Here is a 27,667-nt window from a genome sequence, read left to right as displayed (position 1 = left end):
CAGTATTCCTTTGGGGTTAATATTAAGTCCCCGAGCATGGGGCTTTCTCTTTTATTACACTTCCCACTCCTTGAGATTTTCTGTGGTCTTAGTCGGATCTCCTTCTCTTGACGGTTAGCGTCAGCCCGGTCCATGGCTAAAAAACGGGCTGTTGGTGGGCAGAATTTTGCTTTTTGGTTGTTTGTTTGTTTTCAGTTTTTACCCTAATAGCTCCTCTTTTTCTATTCCTGTGGAGGTTGAGAATTCTGTCCTGTGAGTTCAGGGGCTGTGGACCAGCGTGGAGAGGCGGAAGTCATCAGGCTCCAGAGGCTGGATAAGCCCTGGTCTGTTAACTGGGAGCACAGAGCCAAAGGCAGCAATGACTTCATCCCCGCAGAGGGCGCCTCCCCACCCCTGCAGCTGATTTCAGATCAGTCGGTTCTCCGGGGATAGGTTTTCTTTGATTACTCGGTTCTCACTGCCTGGCATCATAAGTCACTTTGAAAAAAGATGCGATAAAACCATTCCCTGGTTTCCTCCTGTGAGGAGCGTTTCCCAGACAGCATCTGTTCATGTGATCAGTCCTGGAGTGGACTTTTTCTTTGATATATAACTGAAAGGTTTCTGTTACCATCATCATTGAGGAGATTAAAAAAAAAAGAAAAAGAAAGAAAGAAAGAAAGAAGGAAAGAAAGAAAGAAAAGAAAAGTAACAAACTTGCAGGATGGCAGGTCCCAGGGAGAAGCTGACCTTTGGGAAGCTCCGGCCCGGCTGGGACTCGGCCACGCGGGCTGGGACAGTTCACCAAGATGCTGCCTCCTGCTCCAAGGAAAAACGAGTGTGTTGGGCAGAGGGTGGCCTGTGTGCGCGCGGGGTTTGAGCTGAGCGTGAATGAGTGTGCGTGTGCGCACATGTGTGTGCGCGCGCGTGTGCGCAGGAGAGGGTGTCGGGGAGGCTGCTGCAGAGGCTCCTTTGTGGAGCCACTTGCCAGTTCAGAGCCAGCTTGCCGCCTCCCCTGGCTGGTTCCACGAGGACACCTAGCTCTTCTTCACAGTCCGTACATCTCTGTCCCCCGCCGCCGCCCCTACTGTCCTCGGTGGCCGCCCCGCTCCAGCCTTCAGGTGCTGGCAGCTGCCTGCCGGGTGGCGGCTCCCAGGCCTCCGAGGCCCCGCGCAGGTGAAGGTGAGCGCCGCAGCGCCGATGTTGGCGCTCAAGGGTGGGAGGGAGGAAGGGCTGAGCTGGAAAGGGCGTGCTGCCCTTTGCAGCTGGCGCTGGGAGCAGCCGGGTCTGCAGCATAGTTACCTGAGGCAGCGGCCGCGCCCCGCCCCGCGCCGCCCTGCCCCCTCGCGGCCCCGAGCAGCCCTGACTGCAGTGACCCAGGAGGAGGCGACGGCGCTGGGAGACCGCGGGCGGCGGGGAGAGAGGAGCGCGCGCTGGGAGCGCCGGCCGCGGGTGAGTGAGTCGCACGGCCCAGGCAGAGCGATCGCTGCTCAGGGGCACCCGGGGACCGAGCCTCCTCGGCTCCGGAGGGCCGGGGGCGGGGATCCGTCAGGACCGAGGCACTGAATCTCGGCTGCCTTCAAGCCTCACCGGGAAGGCTGGGGAGGTTTGAGCTCCCCCGACTTTGACGGCTGCACTCCCTGGGCCGCAGAGGACAGCCATTCGTCCTTTGAGGGGAAGACGCGCGCGTCTGGACCAGCTAGGTTCCGGGCCGCCTCCGGGTTAAACTTGGGCCGGCTGATTTAGCTTTAGCTGCCAGGACTTTTGGCTAAACTGAGCTCCCACTTGATCCCCGCCCGTCCAAGAGCGAGCAACTGGGGGCGCCCGCGCCGGGTCCCTGCCCAGCAGGGAAGCCACGACTTGCCCCTCCTGACTGTGGTGCGGGGCTGGCCAGGACCGCGTCCGGGTGATACGGACCGAGGACAAGGCGGTACTCGCTCTGGCACGTTCGCTCTGCCCGTGCGAAGTTCAGCTTAGAAGTTGAGCCCTGCGCTTGTGGAAGTTTAGGGAGGAAGTGGGTGGGCTGGCGGGTCACCTCCAGCCTCTTTAGTGCCCCAGCTCGGGGACACCGGGCTCTCGGTTTAATCCTCCGACCAAACACCAGGAGTCTCCCCTCTGTGTTTTTCTCGCCGGCTCTTCCCCGCTCCTTTTGGCTGCTCCGCACTGCGGCCGTGAGGCTCTCTCCCCCCTGCGCTCGGGACCCGGACCCCAGACGTGGGGAGGTGTCGCCGCGGAGGTTCGAGGAGGGGGCGGAGCCCGCAAACTGGGAGATCCCCCTTTCGCTTCAAGCACAGTGACACCTTCCCTAGTGAGCCCCCCACTCCGCTCGGAGGAGCCAGGTTCGGCGGCCCTCGCGAAGGGGGCGGGGCGTCGGGGATCCGCGGGGGAGGCGGGGGCCCTCGAGGCGAGGGGCGGGGCCGGCGATCCCTGCGGGGCTCCGGGAGGGGCGAGCTAGTGCGGCTGCCGCTCCACTAAGCTTCTGCCTGAGGACGCGCGCGCGCTCGGTGCCCGCGGGAGGTAGAGGGTTCCGCCGTGCCCCGGCGTCCGCCCAGTGGACCCGCGTGTCCTCGCGCGGCGGGCGGCGGCCCCTCCCCGGCGCGCGCCTCGGCCCCGCCGCAGACCCTACGCGGCGCGTGTGGGCGTCTGTCTGGGCCGCGCACCGGCGCCCGCTCTCTCACTCCTTCCGCAGCCGCCCAGATAAGGACGCGCTGGGGCTGGCGGCCCGCGGACTCCCCGGGGACTCGGACGGACGCGGCGCCCTCCGAGCCTTTCGTGCGGCCGAGCCTGTGGCGCTTTGGTGAGTGGCTGGGGCGGGACGCGGGCCGAGGGTTGGGGGCGGAAGGACGCGGTGGACCACCCGCCACTTCAGAGACCTAGGGCGTCCAGACTCTGCGAAAGAAATCGGGCCCCCGGTGTCCCCCACGCCGAGTTTCTTCAGGACCCAGGAGTTCTTTTTCAAACAGCTGTTTGCACAGAAACTGCGCCTGCTGTTCGGCCGTCTGTGACCCCCCTCTCGTCTCCTGACCCACAGTTGTCTTCCTGGAATGAGTCGCGAGCGCTTCCTTTCCTCTCTAGAGCATCCTTTGGCACCCGTTTGCTTTGTTTGGGGACATTGAGAGAAGCTGAAAATGCACATTCAGAAACAGGCGTTTTTTCCTCTGCTCCCAGGGTGTTGCGCTCGGGGGCATCTGTGGATTGTTTATGTTGTGCGGCGGCAGATTAAACGCGCGGACTGGAAACATCTTGGGTCCTTCCACTGCTGGCGAGAGTGCCAAGGTGAAGAGCTGGATGTTGCCAGCTCTGGTTTGACTGTGGGGTTGACGTGCTGTGTTCAATAATCCAGAAAGATTTTGAAAGATAGGTGGTTGGGGAGGAGCCTGTTCCCAGTGAGTTGGTGGAGAGCAAAAACTCCATATTTAAAAATGGCCTGTCCCTTCCCCACCCTCTCTTCTCCCCCCAATAAAATAGGGCCGTGTGTTCCTCTGCCTCTCCTCCACACCCGGCTTGCTCTGCCCCCGTTTGTCATCAGAAGGGTGTGGGCCAGCCTTTCCTGATCCCACCTCATCTGTGACACATGTCAGGAATCAAGGGGAAAAGGTTTTTCTGGTGTGGCGTTTACTTCTGATTATTGCTGACCGGCTGAGCAACCGTTTTTCAGGAGAGCTCTGAGCCCTAAACGGGCTTTCAGAAACGTGTTTTCCTCCTAAATATACTGTGAAATTAAGCATACTTACTCTTTTCTTCCCTCCCACCCACTCCCTTGAAGAGAATAGAGCTTCAACGATGTTTCTGACACCACGAGCAAAGTAATCCTGGCTATTTAGGCAAGAGAGTTTAGGAGGGGCCCCAGGGCTTCTTTGACGACCCTTATTCTTCTCATTCTAAGACTTTTTGCTTGCTGATCAGCTAAAAGCTAGGTACATGGCCACAACATCCCCTTACTAAAAATCCACACAGTTGGGAGATGCTCAGCTGAGCTAGTAGCCTCCCCAGGAGGGGCCTTCACGGGAACTTACCCCCAGTGGGTCATGATTAGCACCCAGGGGACTCAAAGAGAAGTTCTCATCTTCAGAGACTTACTGTGACAGCTGTACAGTTTACTCAGGGCTGGTCATTTGTCAACCTTAGCAGCCGTCCCCCCTGCTGCTGCTGAGGTCCCCAACCTGTAGGTGAGATGTTAAATACAAGCCTGTCTCTGTTTGCCCTGGGGAGATTGATGGGACACTTGACATTTTCCAGATACAGCCTGAGGCTAATTCCATTGTCCTTGCCGGCGGCTGCCCGCTGTGTGAAACAGCCGTCTTTGGGGCTGCTGCATCACCTATGTTCTCCTAGCATATTGGGAGAGTATGCGTTTGCATCTTTACTGCGGACAGTACCATAGTAAATCGAATATTCTTTGTGTATCCTCTGTTTTAATATCTCGTGAGACTGTGGAAAGGGTTAGAATGTGTGTCTGCACTCTCTTTTTCCTGCCATCTCTTTGACATTGGAAATCCTGGCCCAAGGGGGAAACCCTATCAAAGCCCTATTGAGGCTTGTAGTAAAAGCATTAGCATCTTAGCTAATCATTGCTGGAGAGCTCATTCATTAGAAGCTGTTGGGGGCCTAGGATCCTTGTATGTTACCCTGGGAAAAAATTAGCCAGACAACATACCAGGAACAATGTTGTAAATTTTCTTTTGTTCCTTTAACTTTCTAAAATAACATTCTTTCTTAAGACTGACAGTGGTTAGAATCCTGCTGATGCATAGCTAACGTGTGTCACTTTTCACTTTGACAAGCTTTAATCTGGTACTTCCTCTGCAAAACAGACTATACTCAAAAGGACTCACATGCTTTGGGGCTTTGGTATTAGAAGATGGTGTTGCACGACCTCCGAGGGCATAGTCTCTTTCACTCTTTCTTAGTATCTCTACATTTGCTCTGTGAGGTTTAATGGCACAGCTGTGCATATACTAATGCAGCACTGAATGAGTTATTGCTCTCTAGGTTGGAGACTTTTTTAGCTTATCACCGTTCTTAACAGAGACAGTCTATAAACAAGTCAGCATATCTGGAACTGGAGGTGAATTGGAGGATTAGCAATTCTTCAATACATGAGATATTTCATGTACAGAAGTATTTTAAAATATGTAAGGATAAACTGCCAAGATTACCTGTACAGTCTTGAGAAAAGAAGAGTTCAGATCTAACTATAAACTGTAATTGACAGTGAGTCATGTGCTTTAGGGATGCCAACTATGAAAGCAACCTAGTTATGCCCCTAATGATAATTATGAAAACTCCTTTTAAAAGCTAGTTGCATCTCAAGTGAGCTGTAAGTTGACTTGGATAAATATTTTCAGTTTTACTTTCTAAAAAATTATCCCATGATAACACTGCACAGCACTGCGAATGTACTTAATGCCACTGATGTACACTTAAAAGCAGTTAAAATGCTAAAAAAAAAAAAATTATCCAGTAATAGTTGGAAATGCTATTTTCTACCCATATGTAATTTTCAGAACTTAAATATTTAAATGTTTCATAAAAACATGTGTTCTTGTAATGTAGAGATAACAATATACTATCACTGAGTATTGAAAAGGGACCGAGCTCACAAACCTAGTAACTTAGGAAGCAGAGAATGGAAATATTAAAGGTATGATTCTAGTAGCCAAGGGTAACCTAGCGTTTTACCTATAAACCCAATACATATTTTAAAGCAAATGTAGTGCCTGTGAAAATAAAGAGAAATCGTATGTAGCTGTGACACCAGTTGTTAATAGTGGCTAACTATGTACCATCTTGGTAAGGGTGTACACATATGAGCTCATTTATTCTCATACAAACCAATGGAATGGTATATGCTTATAGGATAGAGGAGGATGCTGAAACATAGGTTAGATAAACTACCTCACCCCAGGTTGCACACCTAAAGAAGTAGCAGAACTGGGATCTGAGGAAAAGCAGTCTGTTCTTGGAATCTCCCCTCTTACTCCCAAGGCAGTCCTGCCTTTTGTGTATGATTCTGTGTAAAAGATTTAATAATATTTGAATTAGTGATATCAGACCATTTACTCCTGTAGAATTCTGCATTGTGTGCTGAAGATGTGTAACTATGAGCTTTGAACAGTAATGCTGTAGAAAGCTAATTCCTTTCAGAAGTCCAGTCTAAGAAGCCCCTCCACATGACCCGTTATGACCTAGATGAAACAGCCCCCTTTTCACACACCCGAATAGTTGGGGTGCTCATTCCACAAGCCTACACGGGGCCCCGTGTTCTACATCTCCACTTACCTGTCCTCACATCTGAAGACCTGTAGTTATTTTGACCCATGTTTTCACTTCAGGTCCACAACAAATGAACAAAAACGAATATTTAAAGGTCAATAAAAACACAAGCCACCAAGATAAGTCAGTGACCGAGTGGATAAGGGGTAGCCGTGTGGCAGGAGTGATTCGGGCAGCATCCCCTTGTGTGTGTGTGTCTCCTCTGCTGGTAGCGTCACAGAAGAAGCAGAAGAGGCACTGAGAAGTTCTGGTGGTTTCCAGAGAGTTAAGCTCCAGAGAGCTTAACCAGAACCCAAAACGATCGCATCGGAAGTGACGGTGGAGGTCAGTGCCAACCTCCTGATTTTACAAGTGAGAAACTCCAAATCTAGTGAGGCAAAATGGCTTTTCTAAAATTGTAAGCAGTAAAGCTTGATTTAGAGCCGGAACCTTTTATCTTCGTGTCCGGCGTTCTTTTCTCTATTTGCGAGGGAGCAGCATCACCAAGTGTAGGGAGAAGACGATGGCACTGACTCCAGGGGAAGGAGTTTGGCAATTATTTTATCATCCCCGAATGCCCTGCCTATTATGTGCAAGGTGGAGGATGCCCTTTGACCCACTAATGGGTAGGGGACATGTCCGTACTGGAAAAAGACAGAGTCACTAGGGCTGCAGCCATTTGGGTAATTTCCCCAGGGGTTGGGGATCCACTGCCCAAAGAAAACGAGCCAGTTAATGAACAAGTAGCTTGTTCAGAAAGTGAGCAGTACTTGCTGAACCTATTGCGGGTTCTTGGTTAATATGTGCTTTATTGATGAATGGAAGGTTTCCAGGTTGGATTTATTGCCGCTGCTTTGGCAGCATTTCCAGGTAGTAAAATTTGGTCCCCATTTAGAAAAGTATTAGTCCCTTTTAGTTCTCTTTTGGATGTGTGGCCCCTCATTGATTTTAATATCCAACTACTCTGGGAGGACTGGCACTGGCCTCGGAAGGGAGGTATAGTATATACCTCTCTCTATATATATATATAGTATAGCAATGTTTTCCTGCACTGGTTTTAAAGTTGTTTTATCTTTGCAGGTTTGGAAGATGACACACAACGCAGTTGCCTTTGCTCTGGCGGCAGACTAGCGGGCGGAAAAGTATGACACAAATTTGATGTCGGTGTCTGCTTGTCTGCTTCCCCAAGGTCAAGAAATTATCTCCTTAGAAGGCAACAGTACTATGCACGTTATGAATTGTGTCTCCTTGGTCAGTGATAAAGGAAATGGGAATAGTGCCACGACAGCTGGATTCATGATTGGGCAAACGCCGCCACCACCACCTCCTCCTCTACCCCCTCCACCTCCACCATGCCCATACTCAGGGAAAGGGTTTCCTCCCCCTCCCGCTCCCCCTCCACTGCCTGGGGGGCCTCCGGTCCCCCCTCCCCCCCCAGGACTACCCCCAACCTCTCACCTGAACGGCTACAGCCACCTCGGTAAGAAAAAGCGGATAAGGAGCTTTTTTTGGAAAACCATTCCAGAGGAGCAAGTTCGTGGCAAAACCAACATCTGGACCTTGGCAGCCAGGGAGCAGTGTCACTACCAAATTGATACAAAGAGCGTCGAGGAGCTGTTTGGGCAGCAAGAAAATACCACCAAGTCTTCCCCTTCTGGGCGAGGAGGGCCTTTAAATTCGTCCTTCAGGGAGGGCAGAGAAGAGGTAAGAATGGTCCACGGAGGGATGGTTCTCCCCACACTGCACTGTTTTGTGTTTGGGGACGTGTGTACATTTCAAAACCTGCTAGAATCACTGAGAAATAAGATAATGCAAGTGAACGTGCTTTGGAAATGATGAGCTTGAGCTGAGTAGCAAAAAAGTGTGAGAGGCATGCGAGCCATATCCTGGCAGACATCCCAGAGGATGGTGACCTCATGCGGGGAACATGCTATCTGGAGGCCTCGCTCCTGGCCTCCCGGCAGCACCTTGTCTCCAGCATATCTGCCTGGTTTCCCCTGGTGGAGCAATTCTGCTGAAGGCCAGTATTATGAGTCGCCATTGAAACAAAAACCTGAGCTCCTGAACTCAGTTACCTGAGATTAACTGGAGGTTTCTGAGACAAAGTGCCTTTTATTTAATAACATCATTAAATAGTGTACATCCTTAGACTTTTATCTTTATTTTTCCCTCCAGCTTTCGTTCCACAAGTGTTGTGAGGTGGCCTTCGTTCTTCAGATCTCTGAATTAAGTGTTGGCCATTGTGGAACAGATTCCAGAGAGCCAAAGCATAAAGCTATTTTCAGATAGACTTTCTGCAAAGCACATTTCCAGTGAACAGGAACTGTGTTACTTTGAGGAAAATATAAAGCTAGCAAGTTAGGACTTCCCTAGAGGTCCAGTGGTTAAGACTTCGCCTTCCAACGCAGGGGGTGCGGGTTCGATCCCTGGTCGGGGAGCTAAGATCCTGCGTGCCTTGTGGCCAAAAAGCCAAAACAAAAAAAGAACAGAAGCAATATTGTAACAAACTCAATAAAGACTTTAAAAATGGTCCACATCGAAAAAATCTTTAAAAAAAATAAAGCTAGCAAGTTATAAGAAGGTAAGTGAAAGCATGGCTTCAGAGCTACAGGTCACTGAACATCATAGAAACTGAGTAAAAAATTACATTTCTAAGTACTCTCTGGTTAGAAACATGAAAGTAAATTAAGAAACCTCTATTTGCTAGAAGAAATAATTAGGAAACCGGGGTTAAAAGAAAAGAAAGCTGTCCCCCCCACCACAAAAAAAAGGGGGGGGCAACAGAAATGCATCATTTTTTAATCTGTTGTAAAGGAGCAGAGAAAATAGGTCAAAGATAGAGCTGACTAGATAAGAGCGTGGGCAGGCAGGGCTCTGGAATGAAGTAGCAGCTCTCTGCATTATTGAATTCTTGAGCTGACAGTATTGACCTCTTTTCTCTGTCTGGCTCAGGAATTCACTTGGGGGCCCTTGAAGCTGGCGGGATGGTCCCCCGTTGAAATAGCCAAGAGTCTATTTATTATAAAATGTGGAGAATCCTAGGACTAGAATTAGGCGTAAGCTGTGAGATGATTTGTGAGGAAGTCTTCAGGACATCCTCAGTGCCCTCCTGTGCCGAACCTGGCCTTCCCTGCTCTTTCCTTTATGCAAAGGCCTTTGATTTCTCAGTGCATCCTTTCAGTATCAGAAGGAGCAAGAAGTCATTTCCTTAGTACACTGGCCTCTGCCCCAGCTTCCAGCAGAGGCTCCTTGCTGGGCAGTAGGTCATGCTCACCAGTGTTTCCTAGCTCTACTTACTGGCCTTGAAGCATTTTAAAGGAAAGAGTGGATGGGTGCGTGGAGACGGAGCTCATGTCTCAGGAAAGCCCCTGTCACACACAGAAGGGGGTCTGGCTTGATCACGCTCCTGGGGAGGCAGCTGACCAGGTTAGAATGGGCAGTGTCCTTTATAAACTGGGGACGTTTATTTGGCCGGTGATAGTTCAGGGGGCTGTGTGGAACTTGCTGCTTTATGTTAGTGACTTCAAGAGGGGTTAAGACCCACTGATGGAAGGAAGTGGCAGGGTGTGTGGCATCTTTTCCCACCTATGGCAGAAAAGCAGAGAAGTCCATTTCTTAGGCCAGATCTAAAATTCAGGTAAAAAGAATCTTTCTTTTTGCCTCTCTCCACCCTAGGTACATTTCTTTACTCTTTTTGTTTGTTTTTCTTTAACTTTAAAAAAAGAAAAAACCTGAAACTGAACAATTATTTTTTAAACGGTGGTAAAATATATATAACATAACATTCACCCTCTTAACAATTTGTAAGTGTACAGTTCAGTGGCACAGAAACATCCACGTTGTTGGAAGGCTGCCATCACTATCCATCCACAGAATCCTCTGCATCTCGCAAACTGAAACGCTGTTCCCCATTCGCCCCCTCCCCCCAGCCCCTGGGAGCCACCCTTCTACTTTCTGTCTCTATGAACCTGAGTACTCTAGGTACCTCACACAGTATCTGTCTTTTTTTTTTTTTTAAAGGAACCATTTAAGAGTTTCAGAAGAGTTGTTTTTTTTTTTTGGCCACGTGGCATGTGGAATCTTAGCTCCCTAACCAGGGATCGAACCCACACCCCCTGCATTGGAAGAGCGGAGTCTTAACCACTAGACCATCAGGGAAGTCCCAGTATTTGTCTTCTTGTGACTGGACTGTTTTACTCAGCATAATGTCCTAAAGGTTCATGCATGTTGTAGCATGTACCAGAATTTTAAGGCTGAATAATATTCCATTGTATGTATATACCACATCTTGTTTATCCAGTAATTTGTTGATGGACACTTGGGTTGCTTCCACCTTTTGGCTTTTGTGAATAATGCTGCTATGAATGGTGGGTGTGCAGATATCTTTAACACATGTAGGTTCTAATCTGCGAGATAGCAGTCTAGAAAGAAAAATTAAACTGCCATGACTGTGTATCATAAGATAATCTAACTCTTCAACTTCTCGGTACTCAGGTAGGATAAGTAGTGTAGGTGGATGGATTTAAGGGAAGATTAGATAATATTGTCACATCACAGAGGGTTACCCAGAATTAGTTTCCATTTTTCATGCTATCTCCAACATGGCTTGAAGTATTATATATACTTTTTTTTTTTTTGGTAAAAGACTATAGTACATGCCATTTTCTTCCCTCATTAGATTTTCTTTAAAGAAGTTACAGTGCACCAGAATGATAGTCTAACATGGACCAGTAATAAATCTTCCAATTCACTCTGTAGAAAGTAGAGTCCAGGGTTGAAACTGTGTGGACTGGAGAATACATACACATAGCGTGTTTGGCCGAGGGACCCATCCTGAGCCTGGAAACATGGCCTTCCCATCTGCTGCCACACAGCTCATAATTCTGAAGCCTCAGACATGCCACGGATCAGATTATGTTCCCTTGAAATGTAATAACCTCCTACAGAAATGGCCTGCCATTATGAGGTTGGCTCCGGCTTTAAAGGACCTGTAAAGCACTACAAATAAGTTCCGTTATACTACGAAGGAAGAAGTTACTGGGAGACAGGGAAGAGCTGGGTTTGGGAATGGCTGAATTTAGGTAGAACAACATCTAAAATAGTAAGTTAGAACATGTAGTAAAGGGGGAAGTAGTTTTGTCTCTTTGCTAGACAAAAATTAACTTGAAGAAGCTACAGATGTTACAATAATAAACTTTAGTAAAGTAATTAGAAATAACAAAGGGTATTACTGGGGATAATAATAAAGAGGTTCAACTCAAACTCCACCTTCTTTTCCGAGTTTGGTGATCTCACGTTTGAGAAGCCGCCATCCATCTGTTAGCACTGCTCTTCAGCCCCTCAGAGCTGGTTAGTTGGGGCTACCCTTGTCTCCCTACAGAATCTGAAATGCTCTCAAGGCAAGGACAGCCCTAGCCATTTGGTATCCTCCAAAGAAAGTAAACTGAACTGACAGAACTGAACCAAGGGAGCAAAGAGGCTATCTTATAAGGTATCACTATGATAAGTCAAAATAGGGGTTCACAGAGAAAACACAATAATATGAATAGGGTCTAAGGACATAATGTGAAACCCGGTGACTATAGTTGATAACACTGTATTCTGTAATTGAAATTTGCTAAAAGAGTAGAACTTAATTGTTCTCACCAAAAAATAAATAAGTAAATAAGTAAATATGTGAGGTGATGGAGGGAATGTATACAAGTATATAGTGTATACATATATCAAATCACCGTGATGTGCACCTTGAATATCTTACAGTTTTATTTGTCAATTATACCTCCATAAAACTGAAATTTAAAAATGAAAAAGAAAATGCAAACATTGAAACACTTGAGGTCATTCACTGTGGTGTCTGTGGTAATATTACAATTAGTGTTAGTTAATTATCCCACATAAGAAATAATAAAAATTGCTTATTAGAAAAAGAGAGGACAGGAAAGAGAGAGGAAGGAAGGAAGATTGGTTTTTCTAAGTTTGTGAAAAGTAATTTATTCTCCCACACAGTAATTCAGGTATCAGTCATTCTTTGTCAACTTTTGTTATGGTCCCAGAATGTTCTAGAATTCTGAGACATGCTCAGTTGAGAACTATAGAACTAGGTAGAGTATTTGAAAGGGAAAAAAAAAGCTTCAACTGGACTATCATTTTTTTCCTCAGAGCTGGGGGAGGGACATTACCCAAGGAAAGCCAACCAAAAATTTAAAAAGAATGAAAAACCATCAGAACCCAAAAGCTAAGTCTATATTAGTGGATACAGGAAGATTTTTTAAATATTGCTTTTCAGATCTGACATAGGATTGAAATAACTACTATTTAGTGTTACTTAAGTAGGTAAGGAAGCCTCCTTTGACAAACTGAAGCTAAAGTGATTTAAGAATTTCTTCTTCCACCTTAAGGACATTACGCTAAATGAAATAAACCAGTCACCAAAGGACAAATACTGTATGATTTCACTTATATGAAGTACCCAGAGTAGTCCGATTTACCGAGACAGAAAGTACAATGGTGGCTGCCAGGGGGTGGGGAGGGGAAGTGGGGAGTTAGTGTTTAATGGGGACAGCGTTTCAGTTTTGCAAGATGAAGGGTTCTGGAGGCGGATGGTGGTGATGATTCCACAACAGTGTGAATGTACCTATTGCCACTGAACTGTACACTTAAAAACTGTTGATGGTAACTGTTATGTGTATTTTACCACAACTAAAAAAGAAAAGTTCCTTCTTCCTTTAACGAATATGGGAGGCAGATTTTGTGGTGGATGGATGAGAGTGCAAGAATTGCAGAAGAAGAAAAGGACAGCTTATATGGAGGTTTGAACAGGTGGGGCTGGGGGTGTAGCCATTCACATGCTTCCCTGAGCACGCAGCACTGCTGTTTCAGTGCCTCAGAGGGATCTGAACAGCCCCACCGCCTGGCAGCCTGTGGGGAGACTGTTACGAGAGCGGGTGGGACGTCTTTGCCGTGGATGAGCTGAGCACATCTCCTGACGTCTTTGCTCCCCTGTTCACCAGGGATGGCGTAACTCTTGGGTGGGCCTTTAATGGGACAGGCCATGAGCTCTGTACGTGCTGAGTACACCTGCCTCAGCAGGCCTGCGGTGTCCAGAAGAGTAGGTACGGATGAATTGAACTGGTGGGGAGGGAGGGGCCAGGTCAGTTCACCCCTGTTCCCAGGGTTGTTTGTCTCCACCTATGCAGTCCGCGAGGAGTGCGCTCCTGGGAGTGACTCAAGAGCACCTCTAGCTGCACACGCTTGGGCGTCTGAACTGCCGGCAAGCCTTTGGGAAGTCAGATAAGCTAATTTACACATGTAGTGATAACCCTCTTTAAAGGACTGTGTAATAACACCGCTTTAGAAGGCCGAGTGTGATGCCCTCTGAGAGGAGACTGCCCGTGCACTGGGCAGAGCTGAGGATGCCCGGAGGGAAGGGCACTGTCCCTGCCCTTATCAACTGTCTCACTTTCCTGTGGTTTGGAGGAGGCGCTGGGCTTTGTTTTCCCCCTTACGCTGCTCAGCGATGGCCAGCCCAGGTTTTCCCTTAGGAGTATTGCTGGATTCCCTTAAATTAGTGACCAGTTTCCTCGCTGGTGACACAGCTGCTGCCCCAGGCGTGGCCCCCTGTGCTCCCTGCGGCCTGAGCTCCGCTCCCTGCCTGAGCTCCACTCCCGGCGGCCGTCTCAGCGGGTGAGAACGTGAGTCCTGGCCTTCGTCCCACAGATACAACTCTGGGGTCACCAGGGGCCTCGGCCAGGCCCCGTGGATGGCTCTCTGCAGGTCTGCCCCCATTCCCAGAGAAGCATCCCAATGTGTATACTGGGCTGGTGGGGAACCTTCCCTACTTCTCTGTTCTCCTATATCTGCAGCAATATTGAAAGTCACAGGAACTAGAGTGAACAGGAACCAGAGAGACCTTGGGGCATTTCAGTTCAGTATTGCTTTGGGGAAGGTATAAAATGACATCTCTGAGGCTCAGTTTCCTTATCTGTCAAATAGGAACAATAATAGTAATTTCTCCACCACTTTTCCAGCAATAATAGCTATGGATCTAGGCTGAGGATACAGAGTCCCAGAGGGTTGAGGGGTGAAGAGGATGAGGGTGGGGCTTGGGTGTGGAGGCGGAGAGGGTGTTGCTGTCAAGGGTTAAATGTAGCAGGAGGTGGTAATTTAATGAAAAAATATAAAAAGTTTTTCCCCCATCTGGATAGAAGTGAGTGCAGAGAAAGCTCTTCGGATATATGTATATATATAGCCAGATCAATGCACATGCTCCTACTTTGTAATTTGTGAATTATAATAAGCACATAGTTTCTGTCTTAAATTTAGATTCCTCTCTTTGGTAAAAGCTTTCCTCTTAAAGGATGTTAAGTTTGACAGGTTTTATTCTCACCCTTTCTTTCCCCTCTCCTCTCCCCTCCCTTTACACTGAACTTGAACTGTAATCCGTGGGTAGGATTCCAACAAGGAGCCTGTCCTTTTAGCTTGGGAGTTCAGTTTATGGCTGGCAGGTGATTGTGTTAACATGAAATAAACCCCTAGGACAGTAAATAATGTGATTGTTTAAGATTAGTCTTCAAAAGAAGGCAACCACACTCTTGTAAAAATTTAACCTTCTAGCCAGGAAGTCCCATTAACTTTGGTTAACAGACTTGTTGCCTCTTATAAACTTAGAAGCAGGCCCGGAGATCAGGAATTTAATCTGAAACCTGATTCTTTTTTGTTCACAGTGTATCACATACTTTTGGAAAGAAAGAGCCTTATAACAATATTCCTATTTCGCTCGTCTCCCTTTTCCAAAAAACAAATGGGGAAAATTGCGGACTTTTAAGGTTATCTTTCTTCCATGTATCCTGGATATTTACTTCCAAAGAAATGGCTTCTGTATTTAACAATACCCACCCCCTGAAAAAAGATTCTGTCTAAATTTTAGTCTGATAAAACCCTTCCAAATTATTACAGTAGTTCTCCCTTATCTGCGGGGGATACGTTCCAGGACCCCCAGAGGATGCCTGAAACCGTGGATAGTACCAAACCCTATATACACAGATGGTTCCATGATGGTTCAACTTAAGATTTTTCTCCTTTATGATGGTGTGAGAGCAATAGGCATACAGTAGAAGCCGTTCTTGGAATTTTGAGTTTTGATCTTTCCCCACTAGCCATTTGCGGTACAGCCCCTCTTGTGATGCTGGGGCAATGGTGGTGCAGCAGCTCCCATCAGCCATGCGATCACAAGGGCAAACAATCGATACACTGACAGACATTCTGTTTTCCACTTTCAGTACAGTATCCCATTAATTACATGAGATGTTCCACACTTTATTATAAAATAGGCTTTGTGTTAGATGATTTTGCCTAACTGTAGGCTAATGTAAAGGTTCTGAACACGTTTAAAGTGGGCTGGGCTAAGCTGTGATGTTCGGTAGATTAGGTGTATTAAATGCATTTTTCAGTATTTTCAATTTATGGTGGGTTTATCTGGACATAAGTCGAGGAACATCTGTACTGTGTTTTTTCCTACATATACGCAACTATGATAAAGTTTAATTTATCAGTTAGGCACAGTAAGAGATTAACAACAATAAGGAATAACAAAATAGACCAACAATAATGTCAGCGAACAAAAATGGATCAGCTGATCTAAGAAAGACAGAAAATTTTACTTGAGCCAAATTGAGGATTATAACCCGGGAGAGCCTCTCAGAAAGCTCTGAGAACTGTTCTGCCCATTAGAGGTCAAAGCACAGTTGTATAAATTTTTGAGACAGAGGACTGTGCATTAAATGACGTATTATTGACAGTTTACACAGTCCAGATCTACCCGTACAAAGCGAATAGTGGGTCATAGGTCATGGTGGCCCCTTACAAGATTAAGAAGGAAGGTTATCTCCTAAGGAGTTATCTTGTTGATGCCAGGAGAATGTTGCTCTTTATGGTTGAGCAGGTATTTCTGCTGATGGAGAGGTTTGGTCGATGCATAAGGCAGATACGCAATGCCTGTAGAGGGGAAAGAGGAGGCCAAAGGGCAGAGAAAAATTTTTATGTTTACATTTTCCTTGATTTGCCTTAGAATGCGAATTTTTATTTCATCAATAACAACGTACTATAATAAAAGTTATGTGAATGTGGTCTCTCTCTCAAAATATCTTGTACAAATTTAATGCCTTTTCCATTGTAACGAAGCGCTTATCTCGCACTGTGGCTCTAACTTTTGCAGTTCAAGGTGCAACAGCAAAACTAGCAAGAATTTCTTTTTCCTTCTTCACAATTTCATGGATGGAAGATTCGTTCTTACCGTAGATCTTAGCAACCTTGGCATACAAGTTTTTTCTTTCCTTATTGAGAACTTTTCCCTTAAAGGAAGCTCTCTACAGCCTCTTTTTGGCATATCTAAGTTGCCATCATCACTACTCCTGCACTTTGGGGTCATTACTACGTAAAATAAGGGTCACTTGAGAACAAGCACTGTGGTACCGTGACAGTAACCCCATAACCAAGGTGGCTACTAAGTGACTAACGGGCAGGATACGCTGGACAAAGGGATGATTCACGTCCCGAGACGTGAGATTTCAGATTTCATTACTCTGCTCAGAACAGCACACAGTTTAAAACTTATGAATTGTTTATTTCTGGAATTTTGCATTTAATATTTTCAGATTTCTGTTGACCTAGGGTGACTAAAACTGTGGGTAAGGGGAGACTACTGTAATTCTGAACAGCTTAAATCTATTGCAGCCAAAATCTGGGTTTGGATGGTACATTAGAATGGCCACCATATTTTATTAAATCAAAGATGATCCATATATTATAAGACATATCCTGATTCCAGAGATATTCATATGCCAAAAAACAAAACAACACATCTTAGACTTGGTAAAATACAGCACAAAGTTTTTCTTTTTAAATTCTGAGTAAATAAAGTGTAGGACGCTTTCTTACCTCCTCCTAAAAGGGCTGCTGGACATACATATTCTTTCCCAATGAAAAGAAAATTTTCCTTTAGAAAAATATTAAGAATTTTATTATGTTTCTGAAAATAACAGTGTTGGTCCTTTTACATCCCTGATTCAGGGTTGGGACTCACTCTGCAATAGCTTCAGAGTTCAAATTTCATATGATTCTTGCTATGCTAAGACATCTATTTCCAAATTAGGGCTTTTAAATGTGGGCTCTACTATTCTAAGAGGAAATTGCAAAATTTAGAAAATGTTAATATACTTTATTTTAAATTATACAATATTAAAATAGATCTATATGGGGATTCCCTGTGGGCCAGTGGTTAAGACTCAGCGTTTTCACTGATGTAGGCCCAGATTCGATCCCTGGTCAGGGAACTAAGATCCTGCAAGCCACATGGTACAGCCCAAAAAACCCCAAAAAGATATATGTAATTATTATTTTTTTAATTAATTAATTAATTAATTTTTTGCTGTGTTGGGTCGTCGTCTCTGGACGAGGGCTTTCTTTAGTGGCGGCAAGCTGGGGCCACTCTTCATCGCGGTGCACGGGCCCCTCACTATCGCGGCCTCTCTTGTGGCGGAGCACAGGCTCCAGACGCGCAGGCTCAGTAGTTGTGGCTCACGGGCCTAGTTGCTCCGCGGCATGTGGAATCTTCCCAGACCAGGGCTCGAACCCGTGTCCCCTGCCTTAACAGGCAGCTTCTCAACCACTGCGCCACCAGGGAAGCCCAGATATATGTAATTATTACCATTAAGGAAATACATATTGCAGAAAGTAGATTTACATATTGGGATTTACTCTCTTATACATTAAAATTGGTGTTGTATTTTGATAGGTTTTAATTCTCTTCTTTCCTCCGACTCTTCTTATTCATACTTTAATGATCTTACGTGTCTTTGTTTTTTTCCAGATTACTATCTTGGATGCAAAACGGAGCATGAACATTGGGATATTTCTAAAGCAGTTTAAGAAGTAAGATGTTTGCACACATTTGAAACTTTAGTCACATCCCTGCTCGTCAGCATCAGAGTCCGTGGGTGTGAGCCAAAACGCAGATTCTAACGAGGGAAAGCCATCCCTCATACTTTCAAATTGTTTTTAGACACGTGGCTAGAGGAGGCCCCAAGTGTGTGTCGCTTTCCGCTGTTTTCCTCCATAAAAACATAATCAGGTGGCTTGGAGTCCAGGCAGAATTACCTTGGGGCATCTGTCCATGCCTGACACGTCAGGGAATTTATAAATTCACCTGAGGTGTGGCTCCATGAGTGGAGGATGGATGGGTGAGTCAAACACTGTTAAATTCACGTGTCCTCAAGTGGAAAGGAGAGGGCTCTGGCTCCAGGAGTCCCACAGAACTGCTTTTCTTCTCCCAGAGAAGACTCCCAGTGGTTGTTGCTACCTTCGCCCTCTCTGGGATGCCCGAGGATGGTTTTCTGGGGAAAGGGGCCTCTGGTGTATCAGGATCCCTGCTTTCCCTGGCAGTGGGGCTCTTATGATCGCTGACACAAAACCACCCATCAGACTGGGAAGGAGGTGGAATGGAAGGGAGGGTGGAGAGGGTTTGTTTTCATGTCCCCTGGCTTGTGTTTCTTTGGCACTCCAGCCAATGTGAAAGGGAATCTGATCATTGTCTTTTCAAGGTCTCCTCTGTCCATTGTGGAAGATATTCATCAAGGAAAGAGTGAGCATTATGGATCAGAGACATTACGTGAATTTCTTAAGCTTTTGCCAGAGTCAGAGGAGGTAAGGAATTTGGGGTGTGAGTTTTAAATGTTAGGAGTGATAATAAAAGCTTAATATTTTTAGGAATGTCAGAACTCACATGGGAAGGGCACTCTCCTACCCAGAGCCGGAGTTTTCTCGCCTAACAATTAAAAGTTACCCAGTAGAAAGAGGATGGGTTAGCAAGTTGGAGAACCTAGGCTTAAATTGGCGCTGGTCCCTTAATTGAGAAAGTTGGGCAAGTTTTCATAAGTCCTGTGAATTTTAGTTTCCTCACCTGTAAAATGAGGATAATGATGCTTACCTTACTGGGCTGTTGATAATTAAGCCCTAGTTATGCATCTAACATGGTATGTGGCACATGGGAGCTCAGTAAATGTTAGTTCCCTTTTCTGTCATCTAAGGATGATCTTTGCCTAGGGTGTACCTGGGGTTGTTTCATAATACATATACTTTTTTTAAAAAAAAAAAGAAAAAAAACACTTTTGAATAAAGATGCTCTAAAAACTGGAGAGAGGTAACTTGTTAATAAATGCTGTCTATATAATTGATTAAAAGGTGGGGATTGCTATGATAGCAATATAGTACCACAATATAAATAAAGTATTGATTTTTTTTGGAGTGAATTAACTGAATTTATGAATGATTAGGAGCTTGATAGGATAAAAAAGAAAAACAGTTTTGTAAAACCTTCCAAAATTGTGATATTGTCTATTTCTGAAGAAGTGATCCTTTAAAAGTTTCAGTAAGAAGTTACACGAATACATTTGCTTGTACACATTTAAATAATACAGAGCCTTATACAGTAGAAAGTGTAAGTTATCCTTTTACACATATTGCTGGCTCCTCCCTCCCCGATCTCTCTCCACTTCCTAGACATAATTTATGGAACATGACTTTAGTGCCATTAATAACAACAAGAGAAATGTATTTGTGCTTTTTCTTTTCCATCAGTGATAAACTCACAGTGCCAAACTGAGGGTCTTCGGGGGTAACTGGCTATTTATGTATTCTGAGCTGCTCTCTCCACCTCGGGTTTTCTGTTTGCAAATCAATTATAATTTACCAAAGCCAAGATTAATTAATGGCATTTGTTAATGTTAGTAAAGCGTCTTAAAGAGTTGAGGGAAATGTACATTAGATCAAAATTTACCCTGGATCCTATAGACTGAACACTCCTTAATCTTTTATGTGAAGAATGGGCATTCCAAAATGTATTTTTTAAATTGAAGTGTAGTTGATTTACAGTATTGTGTTAGCTTCAGGTGTACTCAGGATCTTTTATTAGGATGGATAGTGTTTAATGAATTGAGTTTTCAAAAAGATTTAGTTGCTCTGGAAATCTTCTCCCCGCTTGGGCATTTTTCATGCTTCCTCCTTAGGACTGCTCTGATACCTAGTCCTAACGGAGCTCTAAATTTCCAACTAAGTGGGAGTTAGGCATGAGGGAGGCTGCCAGCTTCATGCCATGAAGAGGCAGAAGGTTAAATGTGGTTTCCTTAATACCTTCCTTCCTAATTTAACAATCAGAGGCGATTAAAAACTTAAATTAAAAAAATTTTAAAATGCAAAGCCTGTGGAAGACGAAGGGATCTTTCAAAGAAGCAGCTTAGCTGTCGAACCTCACGTGTTTTAAAGAACCCTGTTTCTTGCGTTGTCTGTGGGATATAATTCAGAGGAAAGAGGCTGTTAAGAGAGTGATGACTAAAACCCACCCCAGCGCTGCCCTGAGACTCCGAGGCACTCTCTCACCCCCAGGTGATTAGCTGAGCCCGGAGACGAGACGCCCGGGGTCCTGCACTGCCTTCCCAGCCGCTGGGCCAGGCCCTCCCCCTCCCCCTGCGGGGTCACCGGAGGGACCGGGGTCTGAGTATCTGACTAGCTGTCACACTGCTGCTTGTTTACATTACCGGCTCAGCACACCCTCGGGCTCCTCTGGGAGCTTCCTTCAGCAGGTGCGCCCTGACAGTCCTCAGGGCTGCTTGGCGCCCTCCCCAGACCCGCGGAGGGAGCCACCCCCTGACCGCTGCCACCGCAGGGACAGACTGGCAGTGCTGGGCGGCCCAGCCCCACTCGGACGCAGGACCTACCCTGCAGTCCTGGGTAGAGGGCAGAGGATGGAGAAGAGGCCAAGGAGGAGGCACGGCCGACTGAGAGAGGGTTAGGAATGTGGCAGAAAAATGCTAATAAACGCATCGCTGTGCGTCACTGTGCGTTGCTAGGTCTGTGGGGTAACGTCTTGTGCTCATTCTTAGCACGAGGATGGGCGACACGTTGATCGAGTGCCCCATGTTCCAGGCCCCGGACGGGGCCAGAGGCAATCGAGTGCTCAGCCCAGTGCCTGGCACACAGAAAGTCAGTAAATCACACCCATGGTGTGTGTGTGTGTGTGTGTGTGTGTGTGTGTGTGTGTGTGTCTTTAATCCTCACAGTGACATTGTAACCTATTCGTCATTTAACAGATGAGAAAACTGGGGCCCACACAGGTTAGATAGAGCTTGTCTAGTGCACGTGACTAATGGGCTGTCGAGGGCGGTGGGTTTGACCTGGTTTGTCTGACCCCAGAGCAGTTCCTTGGGCCGCACTCCACCACCGCCCTCTGAGGAAGGAAGGGCAAAGGTTCCCCAAACCCCACCTCACTTCAGGCCGGCCTTGCGTCACCTCCGCTCTCACGAAGTACTGGCGTGAGTGTCACTCATAATATGTCAACTTGTCAGCACACTGAACTGATGAACGGAAACGGCCCAGCTGCCAGGCTAACCCCAGGTTAATTTGTTTTCAGACGTTCTCTGCCCTTCACCGCAGAACTTTTATCTGGCACGTTTTTTGTCTTGCCTCAAATTCATGATTAAAACTCACAGAGGGAGAAGGTAGACTCAGACATAAAAGCATGCTCCCTGTCTGGGCCCTGAGAGGCGGCTTGAGAAGGAGCCCTTCTCTCTGTTGGCGCTGGTACCCTACCGCCACAGGCAGCATCAGGGATGCAGGGCTGGAGGTGGAACTGCTGTCTGTGGCAGCAAGTTGAGTCGCCTCCCCTGATATTTTTATCACCTCATTCTTACCTTGTTCGTTTACTGTCTGTTCCTGGGAGGAGGAAGCCCCAGTGTCTTCTGTTGGGTGGGTCTGCTGGTGGGAAACCCTGCTGTTTCAAGGCCATGTGAGTGGAATTAGAGGGGATGAAGGAAGCCTGCCCTTCGGAATGCGTGAGTCTCAAGGAGCACGCTGTTTGCTGTTAGGGCAGAAACCAGGCACAGCCAAGAAAATGATGCCTGACCACGTTTGCTAAATGCTTTTTGACGATGATGAGAACGCAGAATAATTCTAGGGTCTGTCCACCCTCTTCTTTACCTTCCTCTCTGTGAAGGCACAGTAATCCCTCTTAATGAACATAAATCTCATTTTGAAATGGAATTAAGAACTGTATACGTGGCATTTCAATCAAATACTATCTTTAGTATCACCATTCTCTTGAACTCCGTAAGCATTTTTCACTCATTATGTAAGTGAAGGCGATTAATCATTGTTCATTTACAGTTCAGCACATGTTTAATAGAAAATATCTACCAAGTGTACTTAGCATGACCTGTTCTTGTGCTTCAGACAGGAAACCGTGCTGTGATTCTCAGAAGTTTTGCCCGTGCTACATATGTGGTCTTACATAAAGGCACAGCCCCGCTCTGCCCCTGCCCATATATGGTGAATCATTAGACTGTAGCTCAGGAGGGACCAGAATTCATCCTGTGGCTTTCCCAGTTCAGAAACTAGGCACTAGTTTGGGTTTAGCTAATGCAGAAGTTCCATCTGCCCTTAAATTTATTAAGGTTGAAAATGGAAAATTCAATTTGGGGCACTAAAGGTAGGGGAAATAATGCAATTCTATAAATGGCTATTTTCTGCCCACTGTGGGGAAAAATGTAGTCTTAAGGTCCAGACTTAATACCAGGGTGTCTGGGGTGTGCATCTGCACTGTTACATTTTGATGCAGATATTTCAGTTTGCGCATCTTTGCAAATACCCCTCCTCTGTGTTTTTGAACTGTTATTTCCTTTTTTTGCGGTACACAGGCCTCTCACTGCTGTGGCCTCTCCTGTTGCGGAGCACAGGCTCTGGACGCGCAGGCTCAGCAGTCATGGCTCACGGGCCCAGCTGCTCCGCGGCACGTGGGATCCTCCCAGACCGGGGCACGAACCCATGTCCCCTGCATCGGCAGGCAGACTCTCAACCACTGTGCCACTAGGGAAGCCCTATTTCCTATTTTTCAAGAGGTTTAAAAATTAGGTTATTTTTATGGGCACCTAACATAATCCAGGGGGTGGAAGAGAGAAAGCTTTATAAAACATAGCAAAGTGGTAAGTGCTTACTGGGAACAGTTAGCTTCAAAGACAGGCTATCAGCTTTACTCTAGAAGTCTTTTTTTTAAATTGAAGTGTAGTGTGTGTGTATTTATTTATTTATATTCAGATTCTTTTCTTTTATAGCTTACTACAAACTCTAGCAGTCTTAAGGTGCTCCTGACCACAAAGTGCTGTTGTTGGAAGACTCTCCATTACAGTAGACAGAGTTGTGTTTTTTGGGTTGGTCCTGTATTCTCTGAGGAGAAGGCATACCTTGCTCTCTGATGCAGTTTGAGAACTTTCTCTTTGCCTGCATCCCTACTTGCTTAGCTGTTTGGCTATATTCCTACGTTGGAACTCTTTTTTTTTTTTCTTTACTACAGTTGAAGGAATATTTGTGTGTTTAATAACTTTTAGTATAACTTTTTACAGGAGTAGTACATGCTTACATTTTAGGAAATAAAAATGAGCAGCAGATGAAAATGATAATGACTGTGGTGATTGCCTCACCTAGCGTAGACGTCTGGTTTGTCTTGTTCCTGTGTTTGTAGTGTGTGCGTGGAGGGTTGGGGCATAGTAGACACTTCTTTTCTTAATTTACAGAAGCGGGATCCACTGTACACACTCTTTATGTTACCTGATTTTTTTTCACAGGGGGAAATCTTGACACTGATCTTTCAATTGTTTAAGCCGTTTTCCTCTTTATCTTCCTGCTGGAGAGCCAGTGTGTACTCACCTCAACATCCAGTGATCCCTTCCTATAAAGCTACTAGATGTGAAGGAGGACTTGACCTCAGAAAGAAGATCTGTGTTAGACACCCTCCCCCAGTCTAAGTATCTTATATGCAAAATACTCAAAATAATAAGATTTTTTTCCTTTATGACTCAAAGGCTCTGCTATAGTGACTATCCAGTCTCTTCTTTCTTCTTCCAAACAGTGGTCTCCCTTCCAGATTATAACTTACAGAACATTTTCATCCTTGGAACTGATCCTTTCCCTTTAGTAACCTCTCTGAGGATTCCGGTGGCTCCAGCTTTCTGGTTCATGTGGGATTGTTTATGCCCACATAAGTGACACAGCTGTCCTCTCCCTAATTTGCTCGTTTGCTCTTTTAAACAACAAAGTAGTAAGCGGTGATGATTCCCTTTCCTTAGGCTGACATTTTTGTTAATTTGAATTTAGCACTGATATCCTTATTTTCCTAAAGGAATTCTAAGATGAAATTTAAAGTGATGTTCCATTTTAATCATTTGTCCTTTTTTTCTTGACCCCCTTTTCCATCTGTCTTTTAGATAAAGAAACTAAAGGCATTTAGTGGAGACGTGGCCAAGCTGTCCCTAGCAGACTCCTTTCTGCACTGCTTAATTCAGGTGCCAAAGTAAGGATCACCCATCACTGTTCTTTGCAGAGTAAGGTTTTAAAATCAACAACGTCAAATTCTACACTGTAGCTGTACCTTTTGTCTTTCAGCTGTTCACTGCGGATTGAAGCCATGGTGCTAAAGAAAGAATTTTTGCCCTCTTGTTCTTCTCTATACACAGATATAACCATTCTAAGAACCGCTACAAAAGGTGAGTAAATACATGATGCTTTGTGTAATTTGATTTGATTAATTTTGGTAGCAGTTTATTTTTTAAAAACTGTTCAATTGAAAAATTAGATATGGAAAGTTCCATTTCTGATATGCTCTAAAACGGGAAATGAGATGTTACCAGGGATGGTATTTAAAGTTTATTTCCATTTACTTTTCTGCCTCCCCCGGTTAATTAATTAACTGACCAGTCAATCAATAATTAGCATATTCTCCTCCTGTAAAAGAAGGTTGCTTTCATCTCAAGCTTAGGCGTAAACATTGTTGGTTGCAGCTTGCTTTTGTTCCTCTCCTAGATTAGCTTCCTGTGTATGTGTGTGGTGTGTGTGTGGTGTGTGGTGTATGTGTGGTGTGTATAGTAGTGTGTGTATGGTATGTCCTTAGTGTGTGTATGGTGTGTGTGTATGGTGTGTGTATGTGTGTGGTGTGTGTGCAGTGTGTATGGTGTGCATTTAGTGCGTGTGGTGTGTGCATAGTGTATATATGGTTCATGTTTTGTGTCTGTGTTGTAGTATGTGGTGTGTATGTGGTGTGTGTGTGTGTAGTATGGTGTGTGTGTATGTGGTGTATCTGTGTGTAGTATGTGGTGTGTGCATAGTATGTGGTGTGTGTGTAGTATGTGGTGCGTGTGTAGTGTGGTATGTGGTGTGTCTGTGTGTGTAGTATGTGGTGTGTGTTTGGTGTGTGTGTAGTATGTGGTGCATGTGTAGTTGTGTGTGTAGTATGTGGTGCGGGTGTAGTGTGGTATGCTGTGTGTGTATGTGGTGTGTGTGTAGTTGTGTGTATGTGGTGTGTGTATTATGTGGTGTGTGTTAGGTGTGTGCAGTATGTGGTGCATGTGTAGTTGTGTGTAGTATGTGGTGTGTGTGTAGTTGTATGTGTCTGGTGTGTGTGTAGTATGTGGTGTGTGTGTAGTTGTGTGTCTGGTGTGTGCATAGTATGTGGTGTGTGTATAGTGTGTGTAGTATGTGGTGCGTGTGTAGTGTGGTATGTGGTGTGTCTGTGTTTGTAGTATATGGTGTGTGTCTGGTGTGTGTGTAATATGTGGTGCATGTGTAGTTGTGTGTATGTGGTGTGTGTGCTGTGTGTAGTTGTGTGTCTGGTGTGTCTAGTATGTGGTGTGCGTGTAGTGTGTATGTGGTGTGTGTGTAGTTGTGTGTGTCTGGTGTGTGTGTGCATGATGGCGCGTGCTCACAGCCTGGGCCCGGGGCCAGCTGCCTGTCTCCTCCAGCGCTCTGGCCTCTGTTGGCGGCTGGCACCCTGCTCTTCCGGAAGCATCCCTCCTTCCGTCCTGACTCCTCCCCAGGCATCTCCTGTTCTTATTCTACCAGCTTTCCTGATGTTTCTGCTCCAGTGGTGTCTTCTCCCACCCGCGTCCCCTCCAGACTCTAACACCTGGTGTTAGAGTTGCTCTAACCTCAGGTTGCTCTAATGTCTCATTCCATAGGGTTGGGAGCTTGCTTTCTGGCATGTACGGCACTGAGAATGCCGGCTCCAAGGCAAAGTCTCTGGTGCTCCCTGGCCCTCACAGTTTCCAGCATTCATCAGCTGGGATCTCCAGCCTGATTTCCTCCTGGTCACTTTCTGGGTTCCTAGTTATTGTGGTAGAATGTTTATTCCAATTTGGTTTTCTTGTTTAGTTGCTCTGACTTGTATTAAGTTTTTCTCTTCAGCTCATCATATTTTCTTCATTTTAGAGAAGAGACTAAGAATTTTCCTCTTTCAGTATAGAGGCCTTTTAAAATTTCTTCCTGTGTCAAGCCTAAAGCAGCAATTTTGAAAGAATTGTCTCTCCTGTTCAAGTAGAGATGGGAAAATATGTTTCATATTGAGTGATGCAAATTTGTGGGCACGGTAGAAACGTTTCTTATCTGGTTACTCTTCAAAACCTGGCCTCCTTAGATAACACAGTATAGGCAGTGATCCAAGTGTAATTTTTTGAAAGTAATACCAGACTTAATGGAGAATATTAACTTAACAATATCATAGGTGACATTTTATTACCTATATATACAGTAATTTTAATAATTAAATTTTCTTTTTAGCTTTTCAGATACATTAGCAATTTTTAATATTGTTTATTTGCGTAGGTGTGTGTACAAAAGACTTCGTGTTTAACGAACTAGTTTACCAATATATGACAATGATAAGTTCCTTGTTAAACCTTTAAGCCAATGCAAATGAAATGTAGAGTTTTGAATAAAATGGAAAGATTCTCTGGGTACCTGCCGCTAAGGGTTGGAACTTTGCAAGTTATGTACCTGTCATTCCAACCTGTTTATTTTTTATCTCCTCATAGCTCAGCAGCTAAGCAAAATGCTGCGCACTATTCGTTTTCATAGTCCGTAAATATAGTCTCAAAGGATATAAAGGAAACCATAAAGAAATAACTGCTGAGAGGAGATTATTCCTGTAACACAGTGTACTGCTTTTCCTAAGGCTTTTGTATTTTCCGCTCCTTGAAAATTTTCATTATCAAAGTATGTGTGATACTTAAGTGTCATACATATTTGATTCCCAGCTGAACACTAGGATGTGCATCACCAGTAGCCAGTGGTACGTTAGATACACCGTGCAGTGTGCTACTTTGTTTCAGTCTTTTATACAGTTTAGGGTCAGAGCTTACTTCAGACACACTTGAACTTGGATGTGGTAGCTGTCTCGTGTGTGTTTAAGCTGAAGCCTTCTCTAAGGTACCGTGGTGTGTTCTTTCTGACAGAGCTGATGTCATGTGAGGAACTACATTCGATATTACACTTGGTGCTGCAAGCAGGGAATATCATGAATGCAGTAAGTGAAGTTCAAAAAAGAATTTTAATGTTGTATTTC

General features: G+C 45.5%; 1 protein-coding gene across 5 annotated transcripts in view; it reads left to right on the top strand.

Annotated features, from left to right (window-relative positions):
* The first annotated feature begins 848 nt into the window (after positions 1-848).
* Positions 849-27,667, top strand: part of FHDC1 (FH2 domain containing 1) — a 42,245-nt gene continuing 15,426 nt past the window's right edge. The window contains exons 1-8 of one of the 5 annotated variants that reach the window (XM_067736638.1): positions 1,196-1,431; positions 6,315-6,579; positions 7,315-7,938; positions 18,101-18,162; positions 18,831-18,933; positions 24,540-24,625; positions 24,718-24,818; positions 27,558-27,628. In XM_067736638.1, the coding sequence (XP_067592739.1) occupies positions 7,393-7,938; positions 18,101-18,162; positions 18,831-18,933; positions 24,540-24,625; positions 24,718-24,818; positions 27,558-27,628 (969 nt within the window). In that variant the 5' untranslated portion in view covers positions 1,196-1,431; positions 6,315-6,579; positions 7,315-7,392. Of the gene's footprint in view, positions 1,162-1,195; positions 2,777-6,314; positions 6,580-7,314; positions 7,939-18,100; positions 18,163-18,830; positions 18,934-24,539; positions 24,626-24,717; positions 24,819-27,557; positions 27,629-27,667 lie in introns of those variants that run through there. The other 4 variants (XM_067736637.1, XM_067736640.1, XM_067736639.1 and 1 more) reach the window with 4 other exon arrangements.

Source organism: Pseudorca crassidens, chromosome 4 (assembly GCF_039906515.1).
Source record: "Pseudorca crassidens isolate mPseCra1 chromosome 4, mPseCra1.hap1, whole genome shotgun sequence".
Lineage (NCBI taxonomy): Eukaryota > Metazoa > Chordata > Mammalia > Artiodactyla > Delphinidae > Pseudorca > Pseudorca crassidens.
This window is presented reverse-complemented; position numbering and strand designations above follow the sequence as displayed.